Here is a 22,956-nt window from a genome sequence, read left to right as displayed (position 1 = left end):
ATCTGTAACTGTCCCTTCAGTCTCTTAGAGTCCCCATGAGCCCTGCTTAGTTGATTCTGTGAAATGTGTTCTCCTGGTGTCCTCAAACCCTCTGGCTTCTACAATTCTTCCTCTCCCTCCAAGGGATTCCTAAATGGCTGAAACACTTGAAGAAATGTTCAACATCCTAAGCTATCATGGAAATGCAGATCAAAACTACTTTGTTATTCCATCTTATATCTGTTAGAATGGATAAAATACAAATACAAGTGACAGCCCATGCTGGAGAGGATGTGGAGCAAGGGGAACACTTCTTCATTGCTGGCAAGAGTACAGTCTTCACAGCCGCTGTGGAAATCAATATGGTGGTTTCTCAGAAAATTGAGAATCGATCTACCTCAAGACCCAGCTATGCCACTTCTGTGCACATACCCAGAGGACACTCCATTCTACTGCAAGGACACTTGCCCAGCTGTGTTCACTGTGGCTTTATTAATAACATCCAGACATTGGAAACTACCTTGATTTGCCTCAACCAAATAATGGATAAAGAAAATGTGACACATTACACAATGGAGTAGTACTCAGCAGTTAAAAAAAAAAGACATCATGAAATTTGCAGGCAAATGGATGGAACTAGAAAAAAATCATCCTGAATGAGGTAACCCAGAACCAGAAAGATAAACATGGTATAAACTCACTTATAAGTAGATATTAGCTATAAAGTAAAGGATACCCATGGGAAAATCCAAGAAACAGAGAGGTTAAGTTACAAGAAGGGCTTAAGGGGGTCATGTTGATCTCCCTGGGAGGGGGAAATAGAATAGATTTGCAGGTGAACTAGGTGATTGTGGAGATGAAAACAGGAAGGATCAAGCCAGGGGTGGGGTGGAGGGAGAGAGTGCATAGAGAGACGACTGGAATTGGGAGGGGGAGTCTATGGAATATGGAATGTGGAAACCTAGTGCAGTGGAAACTCCCTGGAGTCTATGAGGGTGACCCTAGCAAAGACTCCTAATATGGGGAATATGGAACCTGAACAGGTCATCTTCTGTAGTCAGGCAAGACTTTCAGTGGGGAGACTGGGACACCAACCCAGCCACAAGGCCTTTGTCCTGCCTCTAAGGACAATGCTTCTTAAAGTCCTCCAATCTTGGGAAACTCCTGTCCTCTTCTCCCATAGGCTAGGACTTGGCCCATCCCCAATTTCCTGTCCTACTGATTTAGCATACAGAGCCTTATCTGATGAATAATTTGGGACTTGAGATGGCCCCTTAAATGGCCCTGGGTACAGTCACATAGCAGACAGCCTGGAACTTTCCTGCTCCTAGCTAGGGAGAGAGGGGCTCAGTACCTCCTGCTTGTCTATAACTGATGAACTCTGAGTGCACCACATATGAAAATGAGTGGTAACAACTTACTACTTACACAGGCAGCCTAGCTTTATGAGGGAGGATAGTGACCAGGACAGGGAAGGGAAGGGAAGAGGTGGCTGGAGAACGGGAGGGTCTGGGGAGGAACAGGAGACAATGGCACCTGCTCAAATACAGTTACATGGGACCACTGCAAAGCCAGGCCCTGCCAGCTTGGTCAACACACATTGAGCTCTTCCTGCAAGACCTGTGTTGCTTTAAGACAGGCAGGGGCTGGATGCTGGCCTCATTCTGGGGACCCCAGGCCTGCTGAGTTGACCAAGGGTCTTTCTGTGTAAACCCTAACTCAGTGCACGGGTGTAGGTCCAAAAAGTGAAGAGGTAAAGAAAGCTCTGGGGGATCTCAAACCATCCCATTTGGTGACAAGGATCACTCAGGCTCATATGGATGCACGGAGTTTATTGGAAAGAGATACAGGGTCTTTTGGTCTTTGCCTCCTCCAGCCCAGGGTCACCTGGTACACTGGTCGCTCCAGGTGGGTGAGCTTGGCTGAGAGGAGGTCATACGATGTGGGGATACGGGACTGAGATCTGAGCTCACTACTACTCTTTCTTATCTTCCTTCTGCTCATCATGGTCAACATCTTTTGTTTTTGTCTTTGTGTTCATCTTCATCTTTGTGTTTATCTTTCTTTGTCTTTGTCTTTATCTTTGCTGTCATACTCCTCTTTGTCAGGGCCAGGGATGGTCGTTGGTTCTTTTGGAGGGTTCTCTGGTCCATGAATCCATTTGAAGCCTATCCCTTGGAGGCAGAAGGGTGAGTACACGCCATTGACAGTCTGTAGATGTTGGTCTGGACCTCTACTCTCTTCAAATGTACGTCCCCTTTTTTTACCAAATGAAAACTCAGTCCCCTTGTTCGTAATGAAGGTCAGGGAGTTCAGGCACAATCCCACAGAGCCAAGAACCTTTATTACATGCTCGTCATCATTCAGAAGAAACTCTTCATAACGGCTTGAACGGACTCCCTGAATATCACTCCAGTTATTTTGAAAATTCAGCTGGATGCTGGAGAGAAATCAAGTCAGTGCAACCTCAAGTATTCCTGTTCTTACTCATAACTGTGCCCTCTCCTCATTCTGGTTCACAGTTCAGTCTCCAGAAGTGCCCAGCTCTGATATGGCAGCCTGAGTCCCTCCTCCTTCTGCCTCTTCCACACACATCCCTTCTCACAGGTCCTCATAGAGTCTGGCTCAGGTCATGCTACTGTGCCTGGGTGGCTATATTTACCACTGTAGGTCATTCTGAGCCTGAATCTTTTGCAGGGTCTGCCCAAATCAGTTTCCCATCTAGAGCCTCCTCCTCTGTCTGACCCAAATGAGGCAGCAGCCACAATGAGACCCCTCTGCTCAGGTCAGCAGACCTTACAGGCAGAGACCAGGGAGACAGGCTCATCTCTCCTAGTGTTGTCAGGAGGGAACAGGAGAGCCCTGGGAGCTGTTCTACCAAGCAAAGAAGTCTTCTACATTATTGCTAATGCCAACTTCCTTCTCTTGCAAGATAAGATACCAAATCAGACTCCAGATAAAACTCAGGAAGGATATCCAATTCAACTAGAATTTCAGATAATCATGAGTAATTTCCATTGTAAGCAGATTTTGTGTTGCATGGTTTATTTGCTTATTACTGACATTGATTTATTATTTATTTTGTGCACGTGTGTGTGTGTGTGTGTGTGTGTGTGTGTGTGTGTGTGTGTGAGTGTGTGTGTGTGTGTGTGTGTGTGTATGTCTATCCTTGCAGGCTCACATGTGCCAAGGCCTTAGTGGAAGTGAGAGGACAACCAAAGGATGTTGTTTTCTCCTTCCACTGTGTGATTCCATGGTTCAGACTCAGGTCAGATTGGCCAGCAAGCACCTTTACCTGCCAGAGCCATCTTGCCAGCCTTTACTTCTATAGAGGTACTGCCGACTGAACCTAGGGTCACACATGTACTAGGCAAGCCACTAAGCTATAGTACCATTTTCCACACCCATTCTTTCTTTCCTTTTTACCTTATTTGAAACAGGATCTCACTCTGTGGCCAGGATTTCCTTGTACTTCTTCATGGTGGAAATCCTCCTGCCTCAGTCTCCTGAGTTGTGACATTATTGACATGAGCCACCATGCTGGTCTCCAACCCTCTGTCTGCTTTCTGCTCTGAGACAGGTTTACTAAGTTGTCCAGGTTGACCCTGAGGGACCCTGAAGCACGATTTGGCCTCACATTTGATATTGTCCAGCATCCTGGGTAGTTGAGATTACAGGACTGCACCACCAGGCCAGGCTCCAATATTGCATTTTAAAAGCATGGCCATAGACTCTCCAGCAGTTGTGAGGATGAGGATCGAGGAATCTAGGCTTAATGCCAGCCTGGGAACCACAGGGACACCCTGTCTCATGAAATTGATGGCTATAGACAAAACACAGTGGTATGTCTTGATTTCAACCTCCAATACCACAAAAGTGGTAGGGGAAGTATAACCATGTTGTCAGTTTTGAATTGTGTTGGCAGTGTATACATGTATGTTTGCCTGTGTTGTGGAGGCCAAATTTAGGGGTTGGTTGTCTTTCCTGATCACTGTCCCTGTGCGTGTGTGTGTGTGTGTGTGTGTGTGTGTGTGTGTGTGTGTGTGTGTTTGTGTGTGTGTGTGTGTGTGGTGTGTTTGGGTGGTGTTGTGGTGGTGTGTGTGTGTTTTCTTGTGATGGGGTATGTGATGTTTGTGGTGTGTGATGTGTGTGGTGTGGTGATTTGTGTGTTGTTGTAGTGGTGATCATGTGTGTGTGTCTGTGTCTGTCTGTCTGTGATGCATATTTTGAGCATGCAGAGGCTAGAGCAGGGCACTGACTATCTTTCTCTCTGGCTATCTGCCTTATTGCTTGGAGACAAGGTTTCTCACTGAACGGAAGTTCAGTGTTGCAGCTAGACTGGCTGGTCCAAGAGCTCCTGAGATGTTCCTGTTGCTTCCCCAGTGCTTAACTCACAGTCCCTCCATCTTCCTTTTGCATGGATTCTGGGAATCTAACTCAGGTCTTCGTGTTTGCAGAGCAAATGCTCTTTCTTACTTTCTCTGCCATTTTTCCAGGTATACTACCTTATTTTTCCTAGGCAGAGTCTCCAAGTGATCCTGTAATTGTAAGACTCTGGTCAGCTGAGTCCAGCAGGATCTCCCTGTCTCGGCTTTAGGTTTACAGACTTGTGCTGCTGTCCTCAGCTTTCACACAGGTCCTGGGACCCAAACTTAGGGCCTCGTACTTGCACAGCAAACACCATATCTGCCCATCCTTCTCCCTATCTACCTATTTTGAATTCTCAAAGGATTTAGATGACCTCAATATTACACAGGAGACAGAGTAAAAGAACATCCATTGATCATCTGTGCTGTGGGATGTCTTTCCGTAGGCTGTGAATATGTGTTGCTACCATTGGTTAATAAACAGACTGCTTTGGCCTGTGGTAAGACAGGTTACAGCCAGGAGGAAATCAAAGCAGAGATACAGGAAAAAGAAAGATGGAGTGAGGGGAGATGCTCCAAGCCGCCAAGGGAGCAAGATGTACCAGAACACAGTAAAGACACGAGATTCATGGCGCTACATAGATGAATAGAAATGGGTTGATTTAAGATGTAATAGCTAGCTAGCAATAGGCCTGAGCCATAGACCAAACAGTTTGTAATTAATGTAAAGCCTCTGAATGATTATTATAAAAACGGCTCCTGCAGGACCTGGCAGGACTGAGAAACTTCCATCTACACATCTGAAATTCTATTAACCTTGGGGACTGTGCTTGCATTTAACAAGCTTGGCAACAGTAGCACAAGGCCTTTGAGGCACTCTAGGAGAACAGCAGACCTCATGAGGCAGAAGCTGGTGAGGACAGTCAAGCTCTGGCCTGTCCCTAGGGAATGGCTGGCCTTTCTAGAGCAGAGCAAAAGTCCAGAATGGCAGGGTGAACCGCACATCATTTCATGTCCTGTGAAGGTCATTTCATGTCCTGTGAAAGCCGGGACATCTCTCAGACCATGTAAGCAGTTCCTGTGACTTCCAAGGAGCACTAGGACCACCAGAACTATGGGAGGAGAGACCCTTCAGTCTCTATGATCCTTTCTGAATCACAAAGTTAGAGGTACCTCTCCACCTGCCTCCATGAGGATTGTCTAGTCTGGGCCTAGCCTGGGCATTCCAGCTCTGAGTGGGCTAGCTCAGGTGAGGGTTCTAGACAAGCCACAGGAGCAGGCACAACTGGGGAGTGCTACAGGAAGCCAAGGAGCCAGAACCCTACTCACCCCTTGAGATGTCTGGACAATGTATAGAAGATCCGGATGGCCTTGATTTCCCCCTGTTCTTCACCATGAATGTAGAAATAGCTGCCGATTGTATTGCCCAGTATATCTGGGGAAAGTGAGGCAGAAAACACTCAGGGCCCCTTCTTCTTTGAACAGGACACAGGAGGTGAAGGCCACAAAGGAGGTAAGGTACTCACTCTGGGCTCTGCAGGTGGCACCAGCAAGGACAGCCAAGGTCAGCAACAGCAGCATGGCTCCTGAGGGTTTGGGGCACAAGTCTGATGCTTAGAGACACAGGGAGATGACAAGACTTCAGAAAGGCTCTGAGGAAAAGACACCAGATTTAAGGGACCTCCATACCCCAGATTGAGACAAGGGAACATTTGGGAACCCTCTTTTTCCACATCTCTAGAGGCTTCAGAAGGGCCCAGGGATGGTTTCCCCCACATGCCCACACTGCAACCCCCCAATGTCACTGTGCTTCCATTCCAACTCAGCTCTTAGCAAGAGATCCCATGATGTCATATCACACTGGGCTGCCCAAAGTCTAAAGCTACTCCTGGAGAAACCCCATGTTCCAAACCGCTCCATCTGTCCCTCATGGTTCAGTCTCTATCTGGCTCAACCCATCCTCCATTTCCCCTCTGGCCTCTCCTGCTGCACCAGGCTGGACTGCTGCTCCTTCCTTACCTGTGCTGTGTGGTCTGAGCTCCTTGGGTGGTTCTTTTATACCCTGACATCACTTAACTATTGTACCTGTTGGACCTCCACAGTCCCGCCCTTGGCAGGGTTTCCTGCAAGAATATGGGTATATATCCGGGACATCCTAGGACACTATTTGGGTTCCTCATCTCTGCTTTTGAACAAATGAACCTCACAGTCCATGCTGTCCTCTGCATTTGCAGAGGACATCCTGTTGAATCCCACCAGGGCACAGAGGTTTCAGAACTGAAAGTGGGAGAATGTGGTCACACTGTTGATTTCCATAAATCCAGACTAAGCAGGTTCCTACAGCCAAGAAATATGATTGTCTCCAGCATATGAGATATGCAGAGTCCTGAGCATATGTGAGGGGAAATCAGATGCATCCTGCTCATGGCTTCTCAGGGAAAAATGGGTCCAGGTCTGTAATGAGAGAATGTGCCGCATAGGTCCCACCGCCCTTCCTTTTATGGGTTGTTACCTAAGATCTTTTCAGAGTTTTCACTTAAAACACCTGTGCCATGCATACCCCTTCCACACACTGCTCATAGCAGCTCCCACCAACTGAGCAGACAGAGTTCTCAACATAGCCCTCAGTTCTCCAGGCAGCCCTGAGGCTGGCATCAATACAGTGCCCATTTTATAACCTAAGAAAAGGAGGTACCAAGTGGTTTAGCCCTGGTGTGTCAGCCTCTCCTTGGCACCCACAGATTCTTTCTGCCTCCACCTCTCTGGGACACATGCCTCATCCTCTACTTCCCAGGAAGTCTGGCCCCAGGTGGACAGTTGTATGGAGGTGGCCAACTCTACCATAGCACCCTCCTGAGCTTGAATCTTTTGCAGGGTCTGTCCAGCTCACAGTTTCCTAACTGGAGCCTCCTCCCCTTTCAGCCCTAAGGAGGCAGCAGCCACAGTGAGAGCCCTCTGCCCAGGCAAGTAGACCAGAGATGGACCTTGACCTCAGTGGGCGTTCTCTGGGACCAGCAAGACAGAACCTACTCTCCTGGTGTTGTTCAGTGGGAGTTGGAGGTCTCTGGCAGCTGTTGTACTAAGCAAAGAGGAGAAGTCCCCTCTCCACGTCATCTAGAGTATTCTTAACCCCAGGTTTGTTGTTCTTACTCGCTAAGATGCATCCCAAATCAGCCAGCCTCCACAGGAAATGTAGAAAGGATATCCAATTCAATTTGAATTTTAGATAACCAATGCATAATATTTTTGTGGAAGTATAGCCCAAGCATTTACCGATTTTTTACTTGTTGGACATTGTTTATTGAATGGGGAGTACCTTGTGCCATGATAGGCTTGCAGAGGTCAGAGAACAGTTTGTTGAAGTCAGTTCTCTCTTTCCCTTGGGTAAGCTCAGGGACCAACCTCAGACTGCCAAGCTTGGCAGCAAGACCCTTACCTGCAGAGTAATTCCAGGCCATCAACTACTTATTTTGAAGTTCTGAGAGTTGAATAGAGCCTGATATATGCTATTTGTCTGTCTGTTTGTCTTTCAATCTGTCTTTCAGTCTGTCTTTCAGTCTATATCTATCTATCTACCTATCTGTCTATCTATCTATCTATGTATCTATCTATGTATCTAACTATGTATCTATCTATGTATCTATGTATCTATGTATCTATGTATCTATGTATGTATCTATCTATCTATGTATCTATGTATCTATGTATCTATCTATCTATCTATGTATCTATCTATCTATGTATCTATGTATCTATGTATCTATCTATGTATCTATCTATGTATCTATGTATCTATCTATGTATCTATGTATCTATCTATCTATGTATCTATCTATGTATCTATCTATGTATCTATGTATCTATGTATCTATCTATCTATCTATCTATCTATCTATCTATCTATCTATGTATCTATGTATCTGTCTGTCTATCTATCTATCTATCTATCTATCTATCTATCTATCTATCTATGTATCTATCTATCTATGTATCTATGTATCTATCTATGTATCTATCTATGTATCTATCTATCTATCTATCTATCTATGTACCTACTTAACTTGTTTTTTAAACAGGATCTCACAGATTGAGATTAAACAGATTGGCCTTGAACTTCTTCATGGTGGAAACCTTCCTGCCTCAGCCTCCTGAGTCCTGACATTATGGGCATGAGCCTCCATGCCAGGCTTCAGCCCTCTTTTTACTTTATATTTTGAGACAGAGTTTCACTAAGCTGTCCAAGTTGACCTTGAAGTGACTCTGTAGCCAGATTGGTCTGGATTTGTGATCCTCTTGTGCCAACCTCCTGGGATTGCAGGACTGGACTACAAACCAGGCTCCAAACATTTCATTTTTAAAGTGTAACTATAGCTGAGTGTGGTGTTGCCTGTCTGTGATCTCCAGCACTTGTGAGGAAGAGATGGAACAATCCAGGCTTAAGGCTAGCCTGGGTTACATAGTGAGACCCTGTAGACATAGCATAAAATTAAAATATGCTTCTGTTGTCATTACTGAAGTGTGTGTATGAATGCACGTGTTCGAGCATGTGTGGGAGCACATGCACATTACATATGCATGTGACTATGCAGATGTCAGAGCAGGACACAGAGTTTCTTCTTTTATCTCTGTCTACCTTAGTGTCTGGTGACATGTCTCTCACTGGCCTTCCAGTTTTCCCCTGGGCTGCCTGGCTGGCCAAAGCGCTCTTGATATCTGCCTGCCTCTTTGCCTGCCATGTCCCATACTGAGGTTATAGATACTCATAGCCATTCAGGATTTTTTTTAACCTGAGTGCTGGGTATCCCAACTCACGTCCTCAGGTTTGTGGAGGAAGTGCTCTTAGTCGTGGGGCCTTCTCACCAGCTCCCCAACCTTATTTTTTGAGGCAGGGTCACTGAACCTGGAGCTTTGTATTTGGGCTAGAATTATGTGGGTGCCGGGAATCCAAACTTAGGGCCTTACACTGCACAGCAAGCATTTTTTACTCAGTGAACTATCTCCTCAGTACCCCAATATTCAGTTTTTAAAGAATAAGGATATGTTAAACATTGTACAGGCCAAGACAGCTTTCAAGAGTGTTCACTGTTTGTCTGCAATTTGATTGACCTGGGGGACTGTGCTTGTGTTTGACAAACTTGGCAACAGTAACCCAAGATCCCAAGATCCTTAGGGTGCTGTAGGAGAAAGGCAGAGCCCTAGAGGTGGACACTGATGACTACAGTCAAAATCTGGCCTGTCCCAGGGGACTGGTTGGCCTTCTGGAGCAGAGCAAAGGTCCAAAGAAGGGGTCTGCACACCTGGGGTCTGCAAAGCTCTCAGCTCACATGAGCAGTTTCTGTCACTACCAAGAGGCCCTCTAAGGCCACCAGACTTAACTGGAAGAGAGACCGTCCAGCTTCTATGATCACTTCTGATCCCAAAGTTCCTCCCCATGTGCCTCCCTTATGAGGGGTTTCAGCCCTTCCCAAGCCTGGGCATTCTAGCCCTGAGTGGGTTAGCTCAGACCAAAGTGAAGAGCAAGAGACATGGGTAAGGAAGATCAGTGAATCTTCTAAGTAGATAAGCCACAGGAGGTGGGCACAGCCAGGGCATGCTAAGGAAGCCCAGGAGCCATAACCCTACTCACCCCTGATGATGTCCTGGATTTCCACCCTGCCCTTAACCTCTGATTACCTTGTGTCTCTGAAGAAAGGGAGACAAAAGGGAAGGCATTAAGAGAGAGCTAGAGCCAATTCCTCACCTCCAGAGTTGACCAGGCAGCTGTGTGGAGGCCTGCGGATTGTGGAGACAGTGAAGAAGACAGAACAGAGTCGAGAGGATGGCCAGTCAATGCCAGACAGTGACTGAGTTGATTTCACAGCCAGCTTATATACAAACTTGAAGGGCAGAAGTAGAACAGTGCATAGCACAGGCATTCAACCATTGTCTACCCTGTCCTTGGGTCAAGGAGCAGGCAATTTCATTTTCTATCTTGATGTACCTCCCAGATGGATGTCAGCAGCCTGAGGCCAGCAGCAGCAGCCTGTGTCTAGCTAGACAGTGTGTTCCTTCCCATGGGCTAATCAGGACTTTCTCACAGCCCTGGAGCAAGCAAGCCTGAACTCTAATGACTCAGAATAGACTTCAGATTCAAACTGGGAAACTGAGTCACTATGGGCTCCCACAATTCGTCTTTTTTTAATATTTGAGTTGAAGCAGTGGTAGTCTAGATTGTATATCCTTTTTTATTGATTACATAGGCTGATTTTCCATTAGATGAGCCATTAGTAGAAATCAAAGCAGCATCTTTTATTGGAATTTGTATTATTATTTTAGGGAAAATTAAAAAATGTATCTGTGCAAAGTGTAATAATTTACCAGCAGGAAAATGATTATCAATTTGACCTAAAACTTGAGCAAAAGCAATTGCCAAGAATCATTATTTTGAAATAGCCAATCAATTTGTTGTTGAGTGAATGGCATGTTAATAATCTCAGGCTCTTTGCCAAAGTATTTTTTAGATTTAATTTGACTCTTTTGTATTAGACATGTTACAGGTTGTTAATATAAATTGAACATTTTAACTGATGGAAGAGGAAGATGAAACCATAAAGGAGGACTGTTTTGTCATAATATTGCTGTAGGAGTAAGTCTGGTGGTCAGGATATATGTTTGTCAAGGTTAATCCTAATGAATGTAATGTATTTGTTGATACCGAATAGCATTTTCAACCTGTGAAAAAAACATGTCTTTTTTTTTTTTTTTTTTTGGTTTTTCGAGACAGGGTTTGTCTGTGTAGCTTTGTGCCTTTTCCTGGAACTCACTTGGTAGCCCAGGCTGGCCTCGAACTCACAGAGATCTGCCTGGCTCTGCCTCCCGAGTGCTGGGATTAAAGGCGTGAGCCACCACTGCCTGGCCCTCTCTTTGTTTTTTTTTTTAATTAATTGTCTAGGCTAATTAGGATCATTATCTCTTGTTAAAATATTACATAAAGGTTCTAAATCATCTGTAGATAATTTTTCAATAAAATTGTAAACATTGAATATCCCTTAATAACTTCTGAAAATTATTTAAAGTTTTCAACCTATCTTTTTTTTTTTTTTTGGTTTTTCAAGACAGGGTTTCTCTGTGTAGCTTTGTGCCTTTCCTTGATCTTGCTATCTAGACCAGGCTGGCCTCGAACTCACAAAGATCTGCCTGCCTCTGCCTCCGGAGTGCTGGGATTAAAGGCATGCTCAACCACCAGCCAGCCTCAACCTATCTTTTTATCTTCAACTGTTGAGGCTTTAGCTTTTTTGGGGGATATAATATATAATTTAAATATTGAAAAGGCAGAATCTTCAGCTATTTTTTAAATTAAATACCAACCAGAATTAACCGGATATGGTTAAATCTCCAACATATCTTATAGTTTTTCTTTGAAGTTAGTATAGTTCGTATCTCCTTTGGCCTTCTGAAATGTTCATGTATCTTTAGGCTAGGCCTTTTTCTATGTTCTTTTGGATCAGCTAGACATAAACAATTTTTTTTAATTTTAGTCTTTTGACTTCTCTTGCTTTTTAGAATACATGCAAATTTTCATCAAAGTCCTTTTTCTTGTGGTTTCTTTCCAGCAGTTTAGAACATTGTATAGGTATAACATTTCAAAAAAATAGAATCATATAAATATATATGCATATACCATAATAAAAACTTACATTTGCATGAAGATATAAAAATCTGAATCAATATGAAACATTTGAGATTAGTAGCACTTTTTTTATCTTAATCAATGAAGGGGTCCAACCCTGTTTTAATATGGGGATGAGAGCATGTTTATGTGTTTTCACAGGAAGAAAATGAAGCTCATTGGCTGCCTGAGGGTTTAGTATGATATATGGAACAGAGAAATTGCTGGTCCTGATGTTGCTGATGGTCATCCAGAGGTGCCAGAGTGATGAGACCTACTGGCCCTATATTTCTGATCCTCCTGTGTTACATCCTGTGATTTGGGAAGGAAGGGAGATTGTGGTCACAGTCAATGATACCCGGTGATTAGATCAACTTGCCATTCAAGAATTCCTGATTGCTCAAAATTTTTGTTATTTTGGATATGATAAAAGAATTCATTTATGTTTTTCAAAAGAAATACTACTTTAGATGGATGTCTTGGAAAGTTTTCAAAACAAATAATGGGGCATGATAAACTATGTACTGGTTTTACAAAGTTATTGTTTCCCCAAAGTAATTGGGGAAGTAATATTTTACCCCTTCAATGATTTCCTCCATGCACAAAAGAATTATGAGAGTCTAACAGAACTTTGTTATGGCAGAGATGTACAGGCATTGTTCCTTTAAAATACAAAATCACAGGGACACAACAATATATTCTTGACTGGTCTGGAAATCAAGATGATTATACTGACGCTTATCCTATGTCTACAACTGAATCTTGGGACCAAGGACTGTCAGCTGGAATTTGGTATTCCAGTACAGGATTTCACAAACTTATGTTGGAAACTTGCTCCTGCCATGGAAACAATGACAGGACATTCCAGTTCATCAAAACCCATTTGTCGCCAGGCATCAGTGGTGCATGCCTTTAATCCTAGCACTAGGGTGGCAGAGCCAGATGGATCTCTGTGAGTTTGAGGCCAGCCTGGACTACAGAGCAAGAACCGGGACAGGCTCCAAACTATACAGAAGCCATATCTCGAAAAACTGTTGGACCCCAAAATCTAGGGTCTCGTGTGGGCGCCCCAAGAACCCAGACTCAGGTCCAGTTGATGCAACAGCAAGAGGTGTTTATTGAAGAAGTAACTGTACAGACAGGCAAACTCTTGTCCTGAGAGCAAGAGCTGCATCTTACTGCAGCCCCATGGGGGCTTTCAAAGGAAAAACCCACAAAAGCCATAAGATTACAATTCCCATACAATTTCGTTTCACAAGATCATGGTCTGATCACAGAGTGGGTACAGTCACATCCACATGTACATTCTTCCTGAAACCTCAAGGCGGGTATCAGGGCAGGAGTGGAGTTTACACAAAGGTCATAGTGATCCTTCCTGGAACACTTGCAACTATCCAAGTTACAGTTGAGCACATCTCTTAACAGGAATCTTTTTACATTGTTACATTGTTACAGGTTGAATAATGGCTGAGTCAGGCTGCCCTTGGAACTAGATTTTTAGTTTCTCATTTCCTGGGGCTTGTGGGGTGTAAGCCTGAAGGGTTAGGGTCTTTCAAAACCAAAAAACAAAATGGCGCCCAAGCAGGACCCAAAGCCCAAATTCCAGGAGGGCGAGCGAGTGCTGTGCTTTCATGGGCCTCTTCTCTATGAAGCAAAGTGTGTAAAGGTTGCCATAAAGGACAAACAAGTGAAATACTTTATCCATTACAGTGGTTGGAATAAAAATTGGGATGAATGGGTTCCAGAAAGCAGAGTACTCAAATACGTGGACACCAATTTGCAGAAACAGCGAGAACTTCAAAAGGCCAATCAGGAACAGTATGCAGAGAGCAAGACGAGAGGAGCTGCTCCAGGAAAGAAGACATCTGGTCTGCAACAGAAAAATGTTGAAGTGAAAACAAAAAAGAACAAGCAGAAAACACCTGGAAATGGAGTTGGTGGCAGTACCAGTGAGACACCTCAGCCTCCTAGGAAGAAAAGAGCCTGGGTAGATCCTACAGTTGAAAATGAAGAAACATTCATGAACAGAGTTGAAGTTAAAGTAAAGATTCCTGAGGAGCTGAAACCATGGCTTGTGGATGACTGGGACTTGATTACCAGACAAAAGCAGCTTTTTTATCTTCCTGCCAAGAAGAATGTGGTTTCCATTTTGGAGGATTATGCAAATTATAAGAAATCACGAGGAAATACAGATAATAAGGAGTATGCTGTTAATGAGGTTGTAGCAGGGATAAAGGAATACTTCAATGTAATGCTGGGCACTCAGCTACTGTACAAATTTGAGAGACCACAGTATGCTGAAATTCTTGCAGATCACCCTGATGCACCCATGTCCCAGGTGTATGGAGCACCACATTTACTGAGATTATTTGTGCGAATTGGAGCAATGTTGGCCTATACACCTCTAGATGAGAAAAGCCTTGCTTTATTACTAAACTATCTACATGATTTCCTCAAGTACCTGGCGAAGAATTCTGCAACTTTGTTCAGTGCCAGTGATTATGAAGTGGCTCCTCCTGAGTACCATCGGAAAGCCGTGTGAGGGGTGTGCTCACTCTCACACGTGCTTGGATCTCTGTAAACAATTTGGTTCTTAGTCCTTCTCTTGTACAAATGATGTACTTTGAAGACCGTTAGTGTATAACAGAATTGATGTTTGTTTTCTGTTTGATTTTAAACAGAGAAAAATAAAAGGAGTGCCTGCTCCTTTTTTCTTTCTTTTTTCATTTCAAAGTTTCTACCAGTGTATTCAGTGATGGACAACAGAGAGACATGCTGTAGAGTGTTTTATTGCCTAGTTGACAAAGCTGCTTTTGAATGCTGGTGGTTCTGTTCCTTTGACACTACGCACTTTTATAATATGTGTTAATGCTCTATGACAAAATGCTCTGATTCCTAGTGCCAAAGGTTCACTTCAGTGTATATAACAGAACACTCATCCATCTGTGCTCTTTTTTTTTTTTAATGGTGCTTAAAGAGCCCATCCTTTGCAAGTCATTCATGTTGTTCCTTAGGCATTTTATCTTTGCTTAATTGTTAAAGAATGGTAGCTTGTTTCATGGTTTTTGTATTTGTGTCTAATGCACGTTTTAACATGATAGACGCAATGCATCGTGTAGCTACAGTTTTATGGAAAAGTCAAATCTTGTAGGAATTGTTTTTCAGATCTTCAATAAATGTTTCTTTAAATTTCAAAAAAAAAAAAAACCAAAAAACATTAAAAAAAAAAACCTGTTTGCCCTTTGATTGAGACAGTTTCAGCTTATGTTACATTGCCCTTTGTCTTTTTAGTTGGAGAGGTAAAAACTTTTATAAATAGTTCTATGTTTACTATATCATGTTTTAATTGCATTTTGACTAATTATATTTCTCAAATAGACAGTCATACTCATATAATAATGTTAAAACAACCTTCTTTTATAATAAAGACAATATATATAAATGATCCATGATTTGATGATAAATGGTTACAAATGATTTAAAAAGCTTTAGATAGATAAGAGCATGCTGTTGGATTACTTATAGCAGAAATTGCAGCCCTTGTTACCATGCTTGCTACTACTATGATTGTTTCTACTATGCACTACTAAGGCTTTGTCTCAGTCCATTCAGACAGTGGGTTTTGTTAATCAGTTATCTAAGAATGTTTCTATGACATTAAAAACACAAAAAGATATAGATATAAGAATGGAACATAAATTGAATGCCGTATATGAGATGGCACAATTTTAGGGAGATGAGCTCCAAAGCCTAAAACTAGAATACATTTAAAATGCTAATAATGAATGGAATTATATTACATCTTCTATATATAATGAAAATGTTGTTGGATGGGAAAGTGTTAAGGCACATATTAAAGGAATTTGGCACGATTATAATGAATCTTGAGATTTGGCTAAATTGCATCAAGAAATTACAAAAATAAAAAAGGCTAAATTAGATTTTGATATGGCTAAAACAGCTGAGAAATGTTGGAACAATTTAAAAAGTCTATTCCATCATGCTCACCATTTACTTCACTCTCAAGTTACATTATGATTATTGGGATATATGTCTTAATAGGATTAATCTGTTTGACAATGGTTTTCAAGCTGATTACAAACTTGCTATGAAAATTGGGCTCAGAACTTCATGGAGTAAAACTCCACATATTCCCCTGACTTATGATACCAGAGGATGACAACCAAAGACAGGAAAGGTTTTTTTTGCCCCCTTTCAACCAACATGAATGATGGAACTCATGCTCCCATGATGGGTAAGATTGGAGTGTGGTAAGGAAACACCTAAGACAGGCACAGTCATCTAAGGACTCAATGGAGTCTTAAAATAACTAAAAAAGGAGGAATTGCTGGAGCCCACAACTGACTTAGTTTCCCAGTTTGAATCTGAAGTCTATTCTGATTCAATAGAGTTCAGGCTTGCTTGCTCTGGCTGGCAAGAATCTTACCCCAAATGCAATTCCAGGGTCACTTGGAGACTCTGCCTAAGAAAAATAAAATGGTATACCTGGGAAAATGGCAGAGAAAGTAAGAAAGAGCATTTGCTCTGCAAACACGAAGACCTGAGTTTGGATCCCCAGAACCCATGCAAAAGGAAGATGGAGGGGACTGTGAGTTAAGCACTGGGGCAGCAACAGGAACATCTCAGGAGCTCTTGGGCCAGCCAGTCTAGCTGCAACACTGTCTCCAAGCAATAAGGCAGAGAGAAAGATAGTCAGTGCCCTGCTCTAGCCTCTACAGGATCGAAAACATGAATCACAGACAGTCAGAGGGAAAGACACACACCACCACCATCACCACCACCTGGGCTATGGGTTCTGTAGAACTGTTTTTTGATGATGTTCTAATTAATCTATAAAGCACAGCAAAAATTAATGAATGCTTGGGTTGTGAACTATGGAGTAAAGGGGTAGCTGGACATGGATCTTAATTAAATATAGCAGAATGAGCTATTTTTTAAGACCTCAAGCCCCTAGATAAGGAAAGTATAATAGTTCAGGCACTTCTAGGGAATGAACACTCACCCACTAGGAATCCTTTAGGAATCCCAACTAAAGTGATTTATGGCAGAAAACGTTATCTCATAGGAGGCAGATGGTGGGCCCCTCTGTTGAGGAAGTTCAGCATGGGAAACTTAAGGACTACAGCAGAACTCTTTCCCCTTACAGGCGTAAAAGTATAAGAGTCCATATTCCAACAGGTAAAAAGGTTTTGTATTAGAAGAGATATATGGTGAAAAACTGAAGAAAGACTTAGAGAGGTCTGCAGCATCCAAATTGGCTAAGTGGGTCATGAGAACCAGAAAAGTAGAAGTGCATAATAAACTAGATAAGATGAAGGACACAGCTGCAACCACAAAGAAGTCTACACTAGGGACTGTACTAAGTTTAAAAAACACAAACTGCCCTTTGGGTCATAAAGTTCTTGTGGGTGAAGGGATATGTCTAGCGCTGATTAATAATTGTGCGCTTGCTTTTTTAAAAAGATGATGTAATTGAATTATTGCCAAGCTCTTGTTGATTCCTGTATGACTTGATAGTTTTCTTTTCTGTATATAAACTACTGATTTGCAGAAGCAAAATTGCAGCAGATTCAAACCACTTCTGAGTGTGTTGTCTGTCTGTCATTTGCCGAATCCTTGCCTCCCTGGCTACCCAAGCCCTGGTCCTCCTACAGTCGTGGTATCCCCGATGGGCCAGTCCGTGGCAATTCCCAATCTCAGTTTGATCCTCTCAAGTTCCTACCCATCTAGTTCTTCCATTCTCCTTTCTCTTTTCCGTCCTGTGCCCTGCAAGTCCCGGTATATAAAGGGAGGGTCCGAGCTAAATTGTGTAAAGCAATTGCTTAACGTCCACCTCTCCTAGGCGGTGTCTCCTTGTGGAATTTAAGTCAGGAGACTTGCGCGTGGGCTGTTATCATTGTTATCCTCGGAAGTTGGGCGCCCACCTGGGTGATATTTCCTTGAAGGTGGCTAAGGGAGATATCTGATTCCAGAGAAAGCCTTTCCCAAGGCTGTTCTCCAAATACCTGGAATGTGTATGTCCAGAGAGTGATCAGTCCACACTGTTAGCCCTTCTTAGGGAAAAGCCAATTGGGAAAACTATGAAGGCACACATGATTTTCATAACAGAAGACAGCTGATATATAACAAGCCAAGTAACACCAAAAACTCCTTGGGATTTGGCTTCCTCTGGAGGAATTCCCTGAATCCTCCAGATAGTGACTTTGCCATAACCAGCTGAGTTCTTATGATATATTCCTGCCGCCTGCAGCACTGTACCTCTCCACTTTTTGGACCTACACCTGTGCACTGAGTTAGGGTTTACACAGAAAGACCCTTGGTCAACTCAGCAGGCCTGAGGTCCCCAGAAGGAGGCCAGCATCCAGCCACTGCCTGTCTCAAAGCAACTCGGGGTCTGCAGGAAGAGCTCAATGTGTGTTGACCAAGCTGGCAGGGCCTGGCTTTGCAGTGGTCCCATGTAACTGTATTTGAGCAGGTGCCATTGTCTCTTGTTCCTCTCCAGACCCTCCCATTCTCCAGCCACCTCTTCCCTTCCCTTCCCTGTCCTGGTCACTATCCTCCCTCATAAAGCTAAGCTGCCTGAAATGCATCTCCTAAGCAGTTGGGGATTAAATCTAAGGCCTCATGAATGCTTAGCAAGTACTATAGCACTGAGCAATATATTTAGCTTGCATTTATTTAGTTATTAGTCATGAATAAATGAATGAATGAATGAATGAATGAATGAATGAATAAGAGAGACAGGGTCTCACATAGCCCTAGCTGGTCTACAAGGAAGAATTGCAAGCCTGCTTAGCATAGAAAGTAAATTTCATCAAGCCAAGCTGAGGAGTTCACCAACACCAGTGCTAGTCAGCAGCTAAGTGGACTACTGCCATGATCAGGGGAGGTCTCCAGCCAATTCCCATGGCTTCCTCTCTCTCTCTCTCTCTCTGCAAAATGGCAGGTACACACTTTGCAGAATTTTTAAAAAATGAGTCTCCTAGATACCCCATTTTAGATATAATACCTCCCAGGGTAAGTTAATGGGAATCATGTATTTTAAGTCAATGAGTGTAAATTTGAAGATGCCCATGCAGCTGTGACAGATATGGCCGTCTTTGCGAGGTGTGTAATATGACGTTAACATCAAGGGAAGTTTTCAGAAGGGGGTGATCCAAATAAAAGGAATGCTGTGGATATCGTTCTGTATAAATAAAACACTGATTGGCCAGTGGCCAGGCAGGAAGTATAGGCTGGACAAGGAGAGAGGAGAATTCTGAGAAGTGGAAGGCTGAGGGTGGGAGACACTGCCAGCTGCCGCCATGACAAACAGCATGTAAAGATGCCGGTAAGCCACGAGCCACATGGCAAGGTATAGATTTATAGAAATGGGATAATTTAAGATATAAGAACAGTTAGCAAGAAGCCTGCCACAGCCATACAGTTTTTAAATAATATAAGCATCTCTGTGTTTATTTTGTAAGTGGACAGGACCTGGAAAAAAAAAACTCCAACTACAAAGGAATTTTTTCCACCCCAGTTAAATGTATTCCCTGACTTTTGTCCACCAATTCCAGGCTACTAGAACCTTTGATAAGCATCTAAAATGAAATAAGCTGGTCTAGGTGTCACAGGCCTGTAATCCAAGCTACTTGGGACACTGAGGAAGGACTCAGAGTTCACAACCTGGCTAAGGAACTTTGCCTCCAAAAATTTTTAAACATGTTCATGTTTAGCAGTTTAAAAAATATTTGCTAATTTTTATTTTTTACATGCACGTGTGTTTTGCCTGGGTATATGTCTGCCTGTTTCAAAATTTTATTTCTTTTAAACTGAGAGAAAGAAGAAAAGAAAGGAAGGAAGGAAATGGGGAGGCATGAGGAGAGAAAGAGAGAAAGAGAGACAGAAAACAGAGGGGCTGAAGTGTTGGCTCCGTGGACACGAGTACCGGCTGCTCTTGCAGAGGACCTGTTTAGTCCCCAGCATCCATGTGCTCACAGAGATCCACCTGCTCTGCCTCCCAAGTGCTAGAGAGATGGCTAAGTAGTTCAGAGCACTTACAGTTCTTCCTCTAGAAGACCCAAGTTCAGCTCCCAACACCCAAGTCAAGTGGCTCAGTACTGTCTGTAACTCCAGCTCCAGGGTGCACATACCCACATGCAGTCACACACCTACACATATTAAAATGTTAAAAAAATTAAATATTCAAATATCTTCCAACATGTGAAGTGAGCCAGAGGCAAGAGGGAACCATTTCTGGGTTTCTGGATCCTGGGTCCTTTTGACTAGGAGTAAGTTGGGAATAGTATTGGAAACTCAAAAAATACTTCAAGATGGAGGCACACACGAACCTTGAGTCTTGAAATGTCCTGGCCACCAGACTCAACCTGAAGGAGAAACAAGTTGGGACTTGGTTTGGCTTCCAGCTCCAACATAGTGGCTCACAATGTAGATGTAACCAACCGTCTTATCAAATAAGAAACACAGAGCCAAAACAGAGATGAAAGCCAAGAGGTCAGAGCAGTAGCTAAGAGCTAAAAACCTTACCCTTCACTATCACAGTGGTCCTACCTCTCCAAAAGAGACCTACTTCCTGTGTCTGTCTTTCTTATAGAGTTTCTGTTCTGCCTTCTCATTAGTTGTAAATCTAACCACATGACCTCCTAGTCACTGCCTGTCTGTACAGACCTCCAGGTCTTCTACGGTACGTATTGAGATTAAAGGCATGTGTCTCCAATGCTGTCTGTATTCTTGAACACACAGAGAGCTACCTAGCTCTGTCTACCAAGTGCTGGGATTAAAGGTGTGAACCACCACTGCCCAGCTTTATCTATGGCTTGCTAATAGCTCTGACACCAGGGCAACTTTATTTGTTAAAATACAAATAAAACCACATTTCAGTACAGATAAAATATCACCATATTTCCCCTTTTCTATTTCAATAAAAAGAAAAAAGGAAAAAGGTTATAACTAACATAAGAAAAACTATATACAAAAGTATAATAACTATATACCATATATACAAGTAATAAATAACTAAACACTGTCTAGTCCATTTGTATTTGACAAATTCAGAGAAAATAATTCCATTATCTATTTTATTTTGGTAAGACCAAAATGTACCTAATTCACTTTCTATCCTAACTAATCTTCAATTATAACTAACTAATCTTCAACTATAACTAACTAACCTTCAACTATAACTAGCTAATCTTCAACTCTAACTAACTAATCTTCAACTCCCTCAGAGACCCAAGAAGGAAATAATATTACCTAATAAAAAATAAAAACAGGAAGTGGATGCAAGAAGCCTTTAAAAAAAAATGTGAGTTGACAGAAACAGCCAGCTGCCTGGACAGTCACCTGAGGTTTCTCTGCAGTGTTGGGGCATCATTTTCAGCCTATAGGCTTAGCATATCTGACAGACTCATTTGTGAAGTATGCTGTACACAAGGTCAATAGTTCAACCTCACATTGGGTGAGAGCAGTCCATGAACCAGAAACACCTGAATTCCACTAGTGTCACGTCATGATTCAGGATTTTTTTTTTTTTTTTTGGTTTTTCGAGACAGGGTTTCTCTGTGTAGCTTTGCGCCTTTCCTGGAACTCACTTGGTAGTCCAGGCTGGCCTTGAACTCACAGAGATCTGTCTGGCTCTGCCTCCCGAGTGCTGGGATTAAAGGCGTGCGCCACCACCGCCCGGCCAGGATTTTAAATTCTGGAAATTGTTGATGGTTTTTGAATTCAGCTGTCCATTCTTCTTGGCTGTATATATGTGGCTTCATCTCAGCATCCCGTTCTTCTCCATATCCCTCTATTAAATGCCAGTCTACCATTGAGAGGCGTGAGCTTAGTTACTCTTCAAGAATAACTGTTTCAGCTGCTGTTCCATTGCACATCAGAAGCCATCGGCCCACTGCCTGTTCAGCTGCCTTCGAAGTAAAGGGCACTGTACCTTTTCCAGATTGCGAAGGCCACTTCAGGGATGGTGCCATATTGTCCTGGCCTCAGAAGATGCCTTTTGTTAAAGCCACAACCACACTTGTCTTGGCAAGAATCAGTAGTCCTTTGTTTTATGTCCTGTCTGTCCATTTTGTTCTGTTGATTCGAGGATACTTTGCTGTCCAGTGGCTAACTTTTGCCACAATGAAAGTTAACTCCATATGCAGTTTCTTCAATGCCCATATTTTCTCTGAAGAAGATTGGTACTGCCAGGAGCCGACATGTCTCATAGTCATAACAAAAAAGAAAAATTTTCTAAGTTATTAAAACATTTTAAATGCCATATTCTGTAGATCTCTGAAGGGGTTGAAGATGACCTGTCTATCTAAAATATATCTGCTCAATCTTGAAAACATACCTAATATGACTACAAGTTCTATTATAATGTCTAACTACTAACTTTCATTTCTTTATATCCTAATAGTTGGTAATAATAACATTCAAGGATCAGAAAATTGCATTACATTGTTAAATGAATGGTATAAGTACAATTAGAAATATACATATAGCATTTTCAAACAATATCAATTTCAATATATATAATTTGTATACAATATAAAACAATCCAATCCAATGTAAAGTACTTACATTTTTCTTTTCTTTCTTTTTTTTTTTAACAAGAACCTTAAATCTAATCTCCTTTGCTTATCCCTTTTCCTAACCCTTGACAACAACTTGTAACCAACCCCCCTAATCAATGAAAATTATCCCAGACCCAAAACCCATTAAAAGACCAAAAAAAACCCACCCACCCACCCCACCTCTTTGGGAATGTGGGCGTCGTATTCTTGAAATTGCTTCCTGCTGGGTATGGACGAAGGTGTCTTTATCCTGAAAAGAAAAATTTTAGGTTAATTGTCAAATTCTAGGAAAGGTACTATATCCTTCATTATCCAGTCTGTGTATAATGCCAAAGTTCAGGGTTTATCTCAAATCCTTATTCAAGTAGTCTTTGAG

At 42.5% G+C, this 22,956-nt stretch overlaps 2 protein-coding genes across 2 annotated transcripts; one reads left to right on the top strand and one right to left on the bottom strand.

Moving 5' to 3' along the window:
- Positions 1–2,034: 2,034 nt before the first annotated feature.
- LOC128122636 (prostatic spermine-binding protein-like) lies at positions 2,035–5,939 on the bottom strand. The gene is made up of 3 exons (XM_052758264.1): positions 5,873–5,939; positions 5,676–5,781; positions 2,035–2,419 (listed from the first exon to the last, which is right to left on the bottom strand). The coding sequence occupies exons 1-3, from the start codon at positions 5,925–5,927 to the stop codon at positions 2,035–2,037; spliced, it is 546 nt and encodes a 181-aa protein (XP_052614224.1). The 5' UTR covers positions 5,928–5,939.
- A 7,625-nt stretch (positions 5,940–13,564) lies between these two features.
- LOC128121771 (mortality factor 4-like protein 1) lies at positions 13,565–14,804 on the top strand. The gene has a single exon (XM_052756758.1). The coding sequence runs from the start codon at positions 13,565–13,567 to the stop codon at positions 14,534–14,536; it is 972 nt and encodes a 323-aa protein (XP_052612718.1). The 3' UTR covers positions 14,537–14,804.
- Positions 14,805–22,956: the final 8,152 nt, after the last annotated feature.

This window comes from Peromyscus californicus, unplaced genomic scaffold (genome assembly GCF_007827085.1).
Source record: "Peromyscus californicus insignis strain IS unplaced genomic scaffold, ASM782708v3 Scaffold_3__1_contigs__length_106647218, whole genome shotgun sequence".
Lineage (NCBI taxonomy): Eukaryota > Metazoa > Chordata > Mammalia > Rodentia > Cricetidae > Peromyscus > Peromyscus californicus.
The sequence above is the reverse complement of the archived record's forward strand: the minus strand, read 5'-3'. Positions and strand labels throughout refer to the sequence as shown.

Bases quoted from the DNA above. Each gene is read 5' to 3' on its own strand.
- LOC128122636 (XM_052758264.1), bottom strand. From the start codon at position 5,927: ATGCTGCTGTTGCTGACCTTGGCTGTCCTTGCTGGTGCCACCTGCAGA. The intron at 5,782-5,872 runs GTGAGTACCTTA...CACTTTCCCCAG, and splicing joins TGCCACCTGCAGAGCCCAGA to ATATACTGGGCAATACAATC. The intron at 2,420-5,675 runs GTGAGTAGGGTT...ATTTCTCTCCAG, and splicing joins TTGTCCAGACATCTCAAGGG to CATCCAGCTGAATTTTCAAA.
- LOC128121771 (XM_052756758.1), top strand. From the start codon at position 13,565: ATGGCGCCCAAGCAGGACCCAAAGCCCAAATTCCAGGAGGGCGAGCGA.